Genomic DNA, 15,870 nt, shown 5'->3' with positions numbered 1-15,870 from the left:
CCTTTTATGGTTTAACCTTGCAACAACAACACAATAATTGATCTATAACAGTGGCGCAACGCTGGGGCCGGGGGCCCCTGTGGCTTTTCGAGACTGGGGCCCTTTCTGGTTACGATCGCTATTTTATAGAGAAATAAAAAAAAAAAGCAAAAATAAAAACAAATTAAATATGATCCACCTGGACTGATAACAAATTTTGGTTGGAAAACTAGGTTGAATAATACATCGGAAACTGGGGGAAATTACCACGGGGAAATATAGCTGGAGGAAAATAGCCTGGAGGAAGAAGTCACTTTGTGGACAAAATCTCTGAGGAAAATTAGCAAGTAAAGCAAGTGAAGCCTTAAACCACCACATGTTTTAAACAAGCTTCTATGACAAGCCGTGTTCCTGAAACGTTGTCAGTGGATGTTGTCCAAGGGTTGCATTTTTGTCTTCATTTCTGATGGAAAAATTACTTATCAAATGATCTATTTTAATTTTATTATCATTTGTTTTTAATTACTTTTTTTCACATGGGCCAGATTTAAGGGCCCGTCCCATCGGCCACCTATTAAGAACCAATATCATACGTAACCACAGACCCTATGACATAACCATGTAACTTAATCTTTTGAGTACACTAGCCTAATCTTTTTTTTTCCATTCATGTGAATAATAATTTTCTCATACATTCGTTTTCTGCCTTAAACAGAGTATTGCTACAAACATATTTAAAATATTTATTAAATTTGTATACATACTTTTATAAAGAAATTGTTATTTATGTATATTTTTCATTAGTTTTTTTCAATATAACAACCATTTACTTTAATTCGGGGTATACTGGTAGTAAGATCAGTTTTATACGCTGTCTTCACCCCCGTCCTAAAGCAAAAGAATAGGAAACAGTCAACTCTCCCCCTAGCAGACTCGCCCCTGACGACCATACCTTCTACAAACTCACCCTCTTGAAAAACTTTCGCCCTACAATCTCTCCCTAACAAACTAAAGTCCTTACAAACTTTGCCAACTGACACAGGCGAATCTGCTACAGGAAAGTTGACTGGGATCAGGATATATCTGTTACGCACATTTTTTGAATAGCACATAGGCTATAACTCTGGTTTTCTTTACAACTATTTAAACATTTTCCATTAATATTTTATAGTTTCATTTATTTATTTAAATTTATTCAACAGTTATTCATTAGTTTGTTTATATAATGCTTTCCATCATTATTATATAACACAGGAACAATAAACAGTAAACTGTTATAAACAACTTCAGTTCCCAATTTACAATGCTTTATGATGATCATCATTATTATTGTTCTGTTTTCATTTAAAATAAAAATATTTTTTATTTCAATTTAGTACTGCACATAACTCTTCTATTTGTCCAATTTGATGTCGTGATTGTCTGACTTCATTTTCGGAAATTTCAACGTTTGCAATTTTGAAATTATATTTTATTATGATAATCATCATTATTATTGTTCTGTTTTCATTTAAAATAAAAATATTTTTTATTTCAATTTAACTTATAAATAAAAACAGTTACATACATCATTTAAATTTTAATTGAGTTCCTTAATTTTAAAAATAATAAACAGCAGTGTACTACCAAAAAATATTAAGTAATCAGAAATAATTTTCTGAAAAATTTGCAATAGATTTTTGAGACCAAATTTTATCTAGTCAAAGAAGTTTAAGTACTGCACTTAATTCTTCTATTTGTGCAATTTGATGTCGTGATTGTCTGATTTCATTTTTTGAAATTTCTACATTTGAAATTTTTAAAATTATATTTTATTGTAATATTTTAATCAAATAAGTTTTAAAAAGTTGGTTATTGTAGTTGTGTTTGTGCAGCTATAACTAGTACAGTATTTTGCAGAGTGGATTAAGGGTGGGTGGGGGAGCGCTGGGGATAGGATCCCCCAAACATAAGGGAAAAAAAGGAGAATGGGGTAAGGATGGTACTCCAAAACAGCTAATTTTCAAAATGCCATGTACCAGTTTCTATGGTCAAGCAAAACACCCCCCCCCCCCCCCCCCCCCCCCCCCCCCCCCCCCCCACCACTTATGTGAGAGTAATTTTTGTAGTGTTTCACACATTATTTTGACAGTCCCCAGAGTATTGCTAACTAATTTTCACCTTGAATTTTTTATTTTGTTTTCAATTTTAATGTTTGTTTTTTTTTCGTCTCTTGAAAATGTAATAAAATAAAATATGAAATTGAAACCGATTCTTCTTTGTCATTATTGTTGTTCTACTTCCTGTTGAAAATTTTATAGACAAAATTTTATTAAAATCTAAGAATATCCTTAAGTATTCAATAAGAATATTTGAGTATATGTATTTTTTCAACAGGGAACTAAAATTCTCTACCTACTCTATGTGGCCTTTAGTTCAGCTGGAAGGGTTACCCTTCCAGCTGAAGGGTAAAGAAAAGAACTGACCGAGGCCGTCTTTTGTCTTGGACCCTCTTTTGGATATATTGGAGCTCCATGAAGGCCAATTTATGGAGCTGCCGCCGCTGATTGCACTGCTAGATGAGTGCATGTTTAGCTGTCTGGGGTGGGAGGGGGTTGCGATGCCAGCATATGTATTACTGTACAGTATATAAGTTGAAGTAGTCGCAGTATAGGTGAAAGCTTGTGAGAAAAAAATATATATGTACATATATTAATTCTAAATTCAACTTTTCATGTAATGTATGTAGATTTTTGACGTACTGTATTCCAGATAGTTCTTCATTGGAATATATTCACATATGGCCTACTAAACATGGTACAGTATTGTTGTCCCTTGAAAATGACAAAAAAAAAATGATTCTGAAATTGATTTGCTCATTTTGCAGTAACATACAAATTATGAATTTGAGCATAGAAATAATTTAATTAAAAAAATGTGTACCCTAATTTTTAAACTTGATAATTACAATAAAGATACTAAAACACTTCCAGTGACTGGAGAAGTGTTCTAGATAATTTTATGTTACTTCAAAAATAGTAAAGTTAATTTCAGAAATAATTTGTTGGTTATTTTGCAAGGAACAATACATCTTCAAAAAGAATAAGAGATCACAAAAGCACTCATCACTATAAGATTTAAAAAAATTTATTGATTTTGACAATTTTTCCATACAGGCTATTTCATTTGAGAAATTCTTGACCAAACTATTTCAATATAAATTGTGTACAGTACCTTTATAGTATTGAATTATTATTGGTTTTTTTTCCAGTGATTCTATATTATTAAGATAAAACATGCTAATTAGGTTCCTTTCCTAAATCTTAAACCGCCACCACATCTACCAATCAAATCATTAGCTCTTTCTACGGCCATACCATGTGTTACACAGCCAACAAACCTTCACCACTACAACCATTACCAATACTACTACGAGATGTTCGTATATAATATATTACTATATAACTACATATTGAGCCTGTGGAAAGTAAATACAAGTACAGTATTCATAAATTTCCATAAAACGCATATACTCTTCTTGAATACCTCATAAAAACCTACCACGTATAATGGTTATCGTAACCACCAATTTCTAGGTAAAATCTATGATATCCCATAAGTCTACTTACGAATGAATAATTCATTCATGCATCAGGCACTCGTTATTTAGAATTATTATTTTTTTTAAATGTTATTGTTTATTTGTTTGTCGTCTGGATTTTAGGACGCAGTGTGGCCCAAACCTATGTTGTGCAGAGAACACAGGAGCAGTCAGTGTTCAAGGAATTCACTATCTCAGTCAGCTAACCTGGTGGTAGCCACTGTGTGTGCACTGAACCGTGAAGATTCACGGTTCAATTCCCATCACCGCTCTCCTTGTATTTCAGACTTAGGGCCGAAATGCAAGTTAATACAATAGCGCACCGTCTATCGAATGAGACGTTGAAGCCGTTGGTCCCATGTGCATTATGGCCCATGTGCACGTTAAAGAACGCAGTACACTCTTCGGAAAAGAGTAGGGGATTGTCTCCTGGTGCACTGTCTCCCGGTGCACTGCCCAATCACCACTAGAAGGACCCCACTGTAAACAAGTCTTCACACCAAAATACTCCCAAAGCCTTGCATTATGGCTTGGTTAATAGAGCTTCACACAGCTAATGCAGTTGAATGAAAAAAAAGTACTCCACACCAAATAAAACTTTAATATTTATACAGCATAAGTGCCAACCTTACCTAATACTAAAACTATTTAAAATGTTATCCTTAACTCTAGTTTTCATTTAACAGAATTTATTTTGTCCCTAAACTTAAAGTTTATCACAAATTCATTCATTAGAATTTATGCTCAAAATAAATTGCCAACAAAATTTCTATATGCTAAATTATAGTGCATACCCATATATATATAAAACAAACACTTTTAATAAAATCACACAAAAAAAAATCATATGTATATTTTCTCATGATTACTTTTATATGATTGATTTGCATGATAAAATTTATATACAGAAAATATTCCTTCACAAATTTGGAAAAAAACGTAAATAAGATACATATTTTCATATACATTTATTCCGAATTAAAAGTCATGTGACCATTACTATTATCAATGAGGCTGAAGGCGAGAGTTGGTCTTCCACCAACTCCAATCATCATCTTATATGATCATCACATTTGGTCTTACAGATATACCAATATAATTTCAACATTAAAAGTGGCAATATATTATTTGAAACTTGAAAATACACACCCTTACACCCTCCAGCAATTCATTATTAAATCACATTACATTATTGTAGTAGGCCTTCAGGTCAGACTACATTTGGTTAACTCATTGTACTTTTTCTATTTACTGCATTTATAATTTAAATCCAACATTGGTATAAAGCGCTATAAAATGCAACTACCGTATATTACATACTATGTTTTAAATTGAGTTTGGTTTAATTTTTCATTTTTTTTGGTTTAATTGAGTAAATGTCAACACAGGTAATAAATGTATTTTTGGGCTCCAAGTAAAGGTCAGAGTCATCTTATACCCCAAGATTTATGCTACAATATATTTATTTAGAAGTTTATTTTATATATTAACCATATTGACTATCTACAGGAGGAACCTTGGCCCTTGCAGAGGTCTGATAGCTACTTACAAATGACGATTGATAATCTGAACATTGTTTTATGCCTGCCAACATTGTTAATGTCTGATGCGTGCTACAAAAAAAAAATGTATATAGCGCCCTCCATGTAATAATCACAATACAGAGCGCCCTCTACCTTACTTAAAATTTTTTTTAGTGGAACTGCTACCGACTGTATACAGTCGTCCGTCGGTATTAATATTTTAATGACGAATTCACTTCTCTTTTATGTATTTTAGGGTAAAATTGGCCTACATATTTTATCTTAAAACATATGTATGATGCGCGAGATAATACAACGTAGGCGTGAAATGTAAAAAGTGGATGCGCATGCATGAGAATCGCACATTATGCGTGAAAGTTAGGAGGTGTATTGTTTTACAGTTACAGTAAAGGAAATTAGTTAATTCTAATTAAAGATACCAGTTGCATGTTGCTCCTTATGTTTCAGCTTCCAGTCATTAACTGTTAATGAAAAAGAAAAAAACATAATTAAAATAGGTTGTAGAATAGTGATTTATGGGTTTCAAAGACATAAAAGTTTTGATAGTATATTATTGAACATGAAACTAGAGTATGATAACACATGCATTATAAAGTAAACTGACGCACATGGCACACTTTATTTGTACTTTCATTTCCTCTAATTTAATTTTGTTTGTCCTTGTTCATACAGTGGTGAATCTGGGGTGGGAGGGGGTCGTAACAAAATACTAATGGGTCCTGGCTTACAAAAGGCATGCTAACCTACCTAGGCATAGGTTGGCAGATCAGACAAACTAGACTCAATTAGCCTTCAATTGAATAAATTTAACAAACACTGTCGTAATAATTTATGTACAAAAGTGTGTTCTTCAGGCCTATCGATCCATGGAGGAAAGACTACGTATCCAACTAATCAATATTGTTGCAATGGAATATAATATATTTCATATGTCTTATTTTTTTTTTCTCTATGTATAGGCCTAAGAATGAGAAAAAATTACCTGACCTTTTTCAAAAGGGGGAAAACCTTGAATTTTAAAGAACTTAAAAGGTCATTAAAAGACACCTCATAGTCGGGAAAGCTCATTTCCGGCCATCTAGGAATCAACATTTTCACAGGGGAGGACCCCGGACCCCCCTTTTTGGGTTTTGTGGGAACTTTCTGAATCCCCCTCTTTGAAATCTTGGATCCGCCCCTGTCATATCATATTAATTAAAGTTTTCACAATCAGAAGAGACTGTGCGACCCATCAAAATTGTTCCTGCGACCCTGTTGAGTCGCGACCCATAGGTTGCGGAACGGTGGTCTGTGGCATCACATACACATCTATGATGTCATCACTTAAGAAATCATTACATACCTTGGCATTCCTTCGTGCAGTAAAACCTTATTCTTTTTGATTTCTCTGCAACACATCTACAAAAAAAAAAAATATCTCAGTCAGGCATGAAATGGAAATGCTTGTATAGTTCGGTAGTAAAACTGGTAATTAGTAGTACTGTATTCTGAATGGATTTAAACTTGAAAGATTTTGAGCTAGTTGGAATCTTGAATTCAATGTTCTTAGCAGGAATATAATAAATTAGTTATTAATGCCATGGAGGATAACCCGTAACAATTCAAAAGACCTTGTTTCTAACGGGTTCCTAAAATATTATAGAGAGACAAAAACGAAGACAGACGGGAAGTCGATCTTATTTTACATGCAAATTTTAGTTTTTCAATTAACAATCTGTAACTTGTAAGTCAAATTTTTTTATAAGTTGAACAATTTTTCAATGGCATTTTGGTTTCAACTTAGGCAAGTTCAACTGTTTTAAAAGAAATTACACACCATAGAACAAGTTTCACTGGTCACCCAAGATAGCTTTTTATTATATAATCTTTCCAATGAAGTCTTATAAAGTTTACCTCAGGTGTGGATCTAGTAGGGGCAGGGGAACATGCCCCTCCAAACCCCTCCCCCAAATTTGCCACTAAATTTAAAATCTCAATGCGTATATATGTAATATTGTATTGAAATTACCTTTGGCACTGTTTAAACTGCTTTCGACTAGTTTCAACTTTATCGCAATGAGAACAGGACTTGAACGCATAGGATTTTTTTGATTTTGTAACATCATCATTGCTAGGTACCGCTTCTATTTTTTCCGATTCCAAAGCCTTTTTTCTGTAGTGCTTCCTTATTTCATCCTGTTTTTCCTGATCTAGTGCGGAGAATATCCTAGATTCAAGGGACGAGTCTTCCGGACATCCTCTACTCAGAAACAGCTGCACATCGGTTTCCACCTGTGCCTTCGCCTCTTCAGACAAACTAGATCCCTTGGATGACGAATCCGCATTACCATCATCTCTGGGAGGCGATTTGCATTTTATGTCTTCAGGTTGGTCTAAGGAAATGTTGGATTTTTGTTCTTGCTCTGTGTAAAAAAGAAAACAGTATTATTTTCTTTTTAATATTTAAAGGGCCTTATAGACAAATAAATGGATTTAAAAAAGAAAATAAATTAGAGTAAGGTATCCTTATTATTATTAGAATACATTTTATCAAGACTCATGTTTCTTTTTCTTTAATGTAATTTTAGGCAGAGAGAACATTTTGGTCTAAATAATATATTTCATTACCCCTCCGACGTACTTCCCGGCACACATTTCAGCAGTCTTTTTCACCTCTCGCTCGAGTTGGTTCATTCCCAATACTGTACTTATTTTGGGGTAAGATTTTAATATAGAGTATTATGTGAAGAGAGGTGCTTTTTCTCTCCATTGCAAAATGTGTTTAGGCTTTTTTTATTTTGAAGCATGGTCACACACATGGGTATCCAGATCTTGATCATTGAGTAATGGATCCTGCTAATCGTTTGCTGCCATCTATGAACATAACTCACCTGAAGCACTTGATGATTCCCCTTTCTTATCTTTTTCAGATTTTGTCTTCTTCTTCTTTTCTTTTCCACTATCAGCACGATTCTTGGAGCCTTCTAGAAGCTTTTCATAGACCAAGTCCTGGAATTCTGGACGTTTGGTGTAATTGACTCGGTCTTCCACCGTCACATATTCCCCCTTCTCCTTGGCCTCTATTTGCACCCTTCTCTCTGCCTCTTGTATAATCTTCCTTTCAATGAAGGATTTGTACTTTTCTCGGCCTTCATAGAACTTTTTTACCCTTTGTACACTATCAAATTTTACTTCCTCAGCAAAATGTGGAACCATTTCCGCAAATGTGTCTAAAATGAGACTCCTGCTTGGAAGAACCTGAGCGTTGTCTGCGGTTTCTAGTTCTCTCAACGACTCACGTAGCATCTTGGCCATAATGACAGCATGGTAGATGTCAGTGACCTGCTCCATACCTGAAGGAAAAGCAATGAACGGTTTGCTGTCTTTGTACTCCGTTAACTTCTTAATCAAGACGCCAATAAGTTGTTTATCATCCTCAATTTGCTGCTTCTGTTCTTTCGTTAGCGAGGTCACGCTAGTGTCGTCATTACGTGTATCAGTCAAAACGGTAATCATATTCCTCATTGCTCGTACATCGCCCTTGACTACTTCCCATAATAGACTCTTGTACATCATAAATGGTGTTTCATCACCAATATTGTTTGCTGAATTGTAGCGTCTCCCCACAACTGCTTTCTCTTCTTCCCACTGCTTTCGCATGATGTCCTGTTTTAGTCGAACCGACTTCATGCGCTCTTCCTTCTTCTGTTTAATCCGCTCTTCTCGAATCACCTTCTTCATGTTTTTTGGAGCTTTTACACGTTGCTTTCGGTTTCTGGTTTTTTCAGTTCTATGTGAAAACTTAGTTGTGTTTTTAGTATTTTTTACAACTACTAATCCATCCAAACACTCCTCAGTCATGAAGAGGTCACACCTCCATGCAGTGGCTGAGATAACATGACCTCGAGCTAACTCAATTGCTCTTATACCGTATCCTTGTAAAGCCTCAACACTTCTTCTGTACTGCTTACTTCTCAACTTCTCTTGTTCAGGACTGATATCCTTCCGCAGGTTAGGATATCTTTTCAGCTTGGACTGATAACTCAGAACGTGGAGATGCTTGCTTGCACACTCCAAGTCCAAGTTCTTTGTGTAGTCAACATCCGTTTTTATGTCCATAATCTGCTTAGCCAGTAGAACAAGTGGATCCTCATCATCATTCTCATCCATCTTTGCCAGAAGCTTCTGAGCAAAAAGTAAATCTACAAATTCTGGTGGTTCCCAAACCATTCCACCAGCATCTTTCTTTAGTGTGTCCTTATCAATTGTAACTACAACCTTTCGTTGCTGTCCTCCATTACCACCAAGATTGATTGTCAAATTACGTACTTTCTTCTCCTTTTTCTCAGAGGATGGTTCATCATTCTCAGAATCACTTTCTGATAGTTTTTCCATTGTCTTCATATTCCTTGTTGAGATGTGATTGGTGATGGAATCTATTTCCAGTTTTATAGCTTCCTTCAGTTTCTCTTTAGAGTTTTGGCTTTGTGAGCCTGATTCACTGCCATTGCTCGTCTCTTTAGGAATAGCACCAGTCTTGGATAGTTTTTCTCTAAGTTTCACATAACTTAAATCTTCATCCCAACCTTCTGAATCTTCATCTACAATCACTAAGGGTTTCTTCTTGGACGAATCAACACCAAACAGCTCTTTATCAACAAGACCCTCACTTCTCAACCTCCTCTGCTCTTTTCGCATTTCTGCAGCATCCAAGAATATATTAACTGGAATGTCACAATCCTCTGGCGGTGGCTTATCAACAAGCTCAGCTTTAATTTCAAACTTTCTGTAAAACTGTTCAGGATCCTCCAAGTCTTCATCTTCATTGGATTCATATCCATCTCGACGAACTTTTTGTAATTTGAAAACTTGCATTGCTTTGTTATTGAGAGCTTCCGGTATAGTTGGTTTCTTCCCTTTAAACACCCCCATACTTGGCATAGGCGTCTTACTAATAAGCAACTCTTCCATTTTTTTTTCAAGATTTTTTTTCTCCGCTTCTTTCCTCAGTGCAAACTCAATTATATTTCTTTCATCCCTTTTCTTAGCAGCTTCCTTTCTTTCTTGCTCTATCCTGTGTTCCTCTAACTCTTTCTTGTCCATGTATTCAGGTACATGCAAATCTAGGTACCGAGCAAGAATCTTGGGCCCTTCTGGTGAGAGAAACATCATTGTTGACAGGCCCCCGTTCTCCCACCACATGCTACTATCAGTGTCCGTATGTTCCCATGGGGGCTTCGTATTTTTACCCATTAACACGGAGTAATCCAGCTCATATGCATCCAAAACACGTTTTACAGGTAGCTTCCAATAGTTCCCAGTGTCTTCTTCTATAAATTCTGTCGCGTTGATCCATTTTTTCAAATACTTACACAAAGCGCCAGTATATTTGACATATAACGGATATTGAAACCAAACCTGCAATAGGAGATATACTTTTCATTAAGTTAATCATCAGAATAAATAATATATATAATATTTTGTATTAGATATAATTCTTTTGAGCATATACTGTTGGCACTCTTGTTACATGTACTCAAATATAAAACTAGTGACACATAGAAATTCTCTATTTACTGCATAGCTTTGCCATTGCCTAAATTTTGGTCTAAGTTAGCTTGTAGCCTAGGGCAGAAAAGGCCCTATAGAATGAGGTCTGTAAAGTTAAATTTGCATGCAATATTATTAAACAAGTTCTCATAATCTTGTAAGCTCCGATGTGGGCAGCATAATAAAGGCAGCAGAGTATATTGGCCCTAACAGCCGCCCATACAAAAAACATCTATTAATCAATCAGCCAAGTGTTTCTAGAGCTCTTCAGGCAGTAGAGTATATTCGCCAACACCATACAAAAAAGATCTATTAATCAATCAGAGGATTGTTCCTAGAGCTCCTCACCGGAGCTAAAAACTAACCTTTAGACGTAAACCATTTTTTTTAGGTGCTCCAAACAATCTTCTAAAGCTTTTTCTTGTGCTGTCATTCAAGAATGGACATTTTTCTATAGAAAGAAGATGCAAAAAATGTAATGACTATCATTGAACATACTGAATTAATTAATCACAAGGAATGTGTTGTAAAATAACACTACAAAATTTACATAAATTATATTCCAAGAATATTAGAATGATGAAAAAAAAGAGGCAAACCTAACTCTAATAAGACATTTTTTGAGTGTCAATCAAACTTAACAAATGACCAATCAGAACATGGCAAATAATACACATGTGTCTTTACAAACGGAACCTTAGCAACAATATCCAAGGGGCGGGGCTTAGCAGAAAAGTCCATTATGTCAAAATTGTTTCATCTGGAAGCAATAATATAATAAATTTAAACCCAAACACACGATGATTGATTTTACACTGCACTTACACTGCACTTGCAGATATGGGCCTACTCTATGTTGTGGTAGAAGGAATTTTTCTGTAAAATGGAATGTGTTTACGGTTCATTTCATTTCATTTGACAAGCATGCCAAATACAGATAACCGATATGGCTAATAGCTGCACTTATCTGATTGGACATGTTTAGAGTAATTTTAACCAAGTTTATGCAGTATACCCATGCTCCTGCTTGTGTAGATTAACATAACGTATTATCTAAAATTTAAATATTTATCATCTAATAAAATATTGTAGAAAATTCATAGAGCAAAAGATTTTCTACCTTTATCACGAACATCAACAAAAGGAAGGAGCTCTCTTGATTTCATTAACACATAACCATCTTCAATGAGCCGCATAACAAGTTCAACATCGTTACCTACAATACAAATAAAAAATATTTATTCATCATCAATCAGTTTAATTTATTCAATTAATGTTCATCTTTTTAAATTTCAAACCTGTTTTTATAATGTAATTATAACAATTGAGTAAAGAATGAGTGGGAGTTTGGGAGATAAAATCCAAGAGCGCAGACTAAGACTGACGTAGAGTACTATGTTGAAGACGTCAACACCATGATTATGTGACACGCTTACGTTACAGATAGCGGTCGATACGGCTCAGCTTTTTATAACGTAACTTTCTAACCTAACTTTGGGGAGCTTTCGACGACAGCCGGATGTAGAACGTAATGACATCACTAAAAGTCCTCTGCGCATGGGATAACGTTAAGTTCTCCTTGTCGCTTGGAATCTAGGATGCGATTTGACCAAATCTACCTGGTAGGACAGTCACGCATGAGTGATTCCGTTCTAGCATCGCTTCATTGCGAAAATCGAAAGCTTCCTTTTAACATTTACAACTTAAAGTTGGTATTTACCCTTAGTTGTCTGCCTGTCTATATATCCCCAGCACTCTTTTAGTAACATATCCATCAGGGGACCCTGTAATAAATAAATTATATTTATGAACAAAATTAACATAATAAAACTAAATATATAAATAAATTTACTATACATCAATAATTTACTAATAATTAATTTTTTTCGGTATCTGCATATAATATACATGGAGTTCAAATGGTATTTTTCCATATACCAAAAAATATTTTACATGGAGTTCAAATTGTATTTCTCCATACTGTTAAAATCAAGGTGTACTCACCGAGGCCCTTAGTTTGTAAACTGTACCATAATCAACAAGAAAACCTTTGTAGTTCAAGTTCAGTCGTTTCCAGAAAATTAATGGCTGATGAAATCAAGAAAGAAACAAGATCAGAAAATTGAGGCATGTCGTGGTGAAATGGTTAAGTTGTCACACAGGCCAGTATTGAGTACCGTAAATGAGCTATAAAATATGGGAGCTCAAAAAATTGCCTAAAAATCCAAATTTGTTTTTCACTATATCAACAGTTTAATGTCCTATTAATCATGTCCCAAAGTATTAGTTCTGGAAATGATCAACAAATCATTCATTTAACCTTTAGTTTGATAGTTAATTCTATTAAACAATGTATGCACAAATAACTTTGGAAGGCAATTACTCAAAATTATGTTTATCTTCGCTCAAAAGAGTGCTGTACATTCACTTTCCGATAAACTTAGACTTAATAAAACGTCCAATGTACATACTTGCTCATTCCACATCTGCATAAACTCATCCTTATGTTTAGTGTAATATTGATAGTCTTCCACAGACATCTCATTATCAAAGTTTTCAAAGTCTGGATGGTGGAGAACAACATAACGCTGTTTCACTTTAGCCGCTGCCATATTTGGAAATGATGAGCAAAACTTTTTCAGCAACTATTAATTTAAAAAGACCAGATCCTGATCTGAAAATAAAGAATTATCCATTATATTCATCAACTGGTAAACGAAAGCCTTAGTTTGTTGTCATATCACACAGTACTATTAATATTTTTTTTAATAACCAACCACTGAAACAAAAAAAAAATAGTTTCTCGTCCTGAAATTTGGGAAACAGCTACTACTTTCTCACTTTTACCAATTAGACACATTGAAAGCATATAATTCGAAAAAAAAAGAAATCGAGTATGGGACGCCAATTAAATTAGGTATGGCGCGCACTAAGTGCAATAAAGAGTGAGTAACCTAATATTAGGGCCTGGAACCCAGGCTAACTTTTACCAAGCAGACACATTGAAAGCAAATAAAAGAAGCACTAGACATGATTCATACCATATGTATCCCTAGCCACGAATCGAGAAAGGGATTTTACTGATGTGATTTAGACAGATTTTCGGACATTTTTTAAAATAAAGGTAATAAGAAAATAAAATAAATTTGGTGAGGCAGAGAAAATGGATGCGCGAGGGGACAAGTAACTAGTATTTTTTTTTATTTGGCCTAACTTGGTGCTTTTAATGCTAAGATACTCCTTGACTAAAGCTTTGTCCATGCTACAGGTATCAAATTTTCTTAGACAAAAAACTGTTGTATGCCCATATTTAGCCATGATGTGCCTATATATATGGTCATGATGTGACGTCATATGACCATCCATATTATCCATGGTTTACATATTTATTAAATATGGGACTGAACTTTGGACATCATAGGCCTATATGTACAATACAATTTGTATTATGAAATAGTGATGATGTAACGATTGAGAATAAAATATTCTCAATATCATATCATTTTGACAAATTTTGCCTGGATAAGCTTTCTTTAAGTTTTATCGATGTATTTTGTGATTCTGCTAATATCATTTTTCGTTAGTAAATGAAGTTCTACTTCTGCTAGGCCTAGCCTATCCCCCATCATGTCTAAAAAAATAGATCAAAAATCCCTAGGCCTATATAGGCCTAGGTAAATAAACTAGGTAGTATTTATTTAACTTGGCAAGCAAGGACAAGTGCATAGTTTGGTATTTTATTAGTACAATACTATACTAAGTATACTTTACTTACAATACAGACTACCTAATAATAGTAGTAGGCCTAGTACAGACCATGCCAAGTGGCTTGCCTACTCTACTTTATACAATAAACACGGAAACACGGCATTTTTCTTCAATCCTACCATGATCCTACTATCCTCCTCGGTCCTCCTCGAGTCCAAGCTCTTTTTTCTTGCTTTGACTTTATAGGTTAGGCCTGACCTACATACTACTTAGTACTTAATACTATTATTAACTATACACACCATTGAGTACTAACCACTAGGAAGACTTTTAACCATTTACAGAGTGAAAAAAATCAGTTTCTGTTTCTCAGCAGTCGGTAGCAAATACATCATATATCATAGCAAGGAGGCGTTGCCGCTTTCAATTTTTTGCCACGGGGAAAACCCTTTTAAAAACATTTTTACAACACACGCAATTTCCATATGCTAGGCCCAGCTATTTATTTAACAAAAATGATATATCTAATAGAAAACTCTAAACTAAGAACATACCTTTATGTATACATTTAAAAGTTTAACTAGCACAAAATTCAACAAACGTGTTTAGGCCTAGCCTAGGCCCTATTTCAATTCAGGAAATAATTTGAATGCGTGTTCTTTTGTGTACCGCCACCACCAACCTATAATAACAAGCAATCTATGCATGACCTTTGGTCTATATTTTTTTGTGCGCATGATAGGCCATGGGGTGAAAATCCTAACGTTCAGTCCCGTTCCGAAATTTTCCTAATACTTTTACTCATTATGATAATTATTATAATAATATTTAAAAGCACCAAAAAAAAGTTCGACCGTCAGAACTTCTGCAAATACGAGAAAATGACGTTTAAACTTACGAAATTGAAAGTTCTTTGCGCTGGATTAGCACACGACATTTTGCATACGTCACTGTACTCGTTCGAATATTGTATTTTTGATACGTAGTTTATTATTTGTGAAATTCGTATTACTGCTTTAGAAACAAATTAAAAAATTATAATTAGATATAGTTTGAATTTTAATTACAGAATAAAATTTTTTAGACTACTATTAAATTGTTTTTATTACAATAACTTCACGTGTTGTGGTACAGCCAACAACAGTAAACAACAACATGGCGACTAGCGGCGGACAGTTTGCCGGTGTTGTAATAAAGTGTTGTTTTCACCGCGAAGAAATTGCTAATGAAACTCCAATTCTAGTTACAGCAACCAGATTCTTGAAGATTGTTACTTGTAACAAATTATGGATAGTTTTAGACAGTCATAACCGAACTATAGCTGACAAACTTGTGTCTTAACTAACTAGCCTAGGATGTGCCTCCTCTTGTGTCTTGGTTAGAATGGATAAGGGAAAGACATACGATTACGAGGATGTGATAAGACTTTCACCCTGTTTGCTATCGTCGTTACATCGACACGAAATCGATAGCAATGATAAGTTATCATTACCAAGTGTAGTGTAGTCCCGTCAGTACCCTACCCAGACA

General features: G+C 34.6%; 1 protein-coding gene across 3 annotated transcripts; it reads right to left on the bottom strand.

Annotated features, from left to right (window-relative positions):
- Positions 1-4,137: 4,137 nt before the first annotated feature.
- Positions 4,138-15,030, bottom strand: LOC117121534. 3 transcript variants are annotated; one of them, XR_004447577.1, is made up of 11 exons: positions 14,895-15,030; positions 13,104-13,306; positions 12,637-12,720; positions 12,353-12,416; positions 11,753-11,848; positions 10,998-11,083; positions 7,974-10,500; positions 7,112-7,505; positions 6,446-6,501; positions 5,263-5,564; positions 4,138-5,229 (listed from the first exon to the last, which is right to left on the bottom strand). XR_004447577.1 is itself a non-coding variant. In XM_033266763.1 (10 exons), exons 2-10 carry the CDS (start codon positions 13,242-13,244, stop codon positions 5,509-5,511), a joined length of 3,504 nt encoding a protein of 1,167 aa, XP_033122654.1. In that variant the 5' UTR covers positions 13,245-13,306; positions 14,895-15,030; the 3' UTR covers positions 4,138-5,508. The 3 variants fall into 3 exon arrangements, 2 of the variants coding, with proteins under 2 accessions (XP_033122654.1, XP_033122655.1); XM_033266763.1 differs by having other exon boundaries at positions 4,138-5,564; XM_033266764.1 differs by lacking the exon at positions 14,895-15,030 and adding an exon at positions 14,657-14,759 and having other exon boundaries at positions 4,138-5,564.
- Positions 15,031-15,870: the final 840 nt, after the last annotated feature.

Source organism: Anneissia japonica, unplaced genomic scaffold, assembly GCF_011630105.1.
Source record: "Anneissia japonica isolate Jap-2015-1 unplaced genomic scaffold, ASM1163010v1 scaffold287921_len548085_cov176, whole genome shotgun sequence".
NCBI lineage: Eukaryota > Metazoa > Echinodermata > Crinoidea > Comatulida > Comatulidae > Anneissia > Anneissia japonica.
The sequence above is the reverse complement of the archived record's forward strand: the minus strand, read 5'-3'. Positions and strand labels throughout refer to the sequence as shown.

Bases quoted from the DNA above. Each gene is read 5' to 3' on its own strand.
- LOC117121534 (XM_033266763.1), bottom strand. From the start codon at position 13,244: ATGGCAGCGGCTAAAGTGAAACAGCGTTATGTTGTTCTCCACCATCCA. The intron at 11,849-12,352 runs GTAAATACCAAC...TTTGTATTGTAG, and splicing joins AGACAGGCAGACAACTAAGG to GTAACGATGTTGAACTTGTT. The intron at 5,565-6,445 runs GTATGTAATGAT...TTTCATTAACAG, and splicing joins CTGCACGAAGGAATGCCAAG to TTAATGACTGGAAGCTGAAA.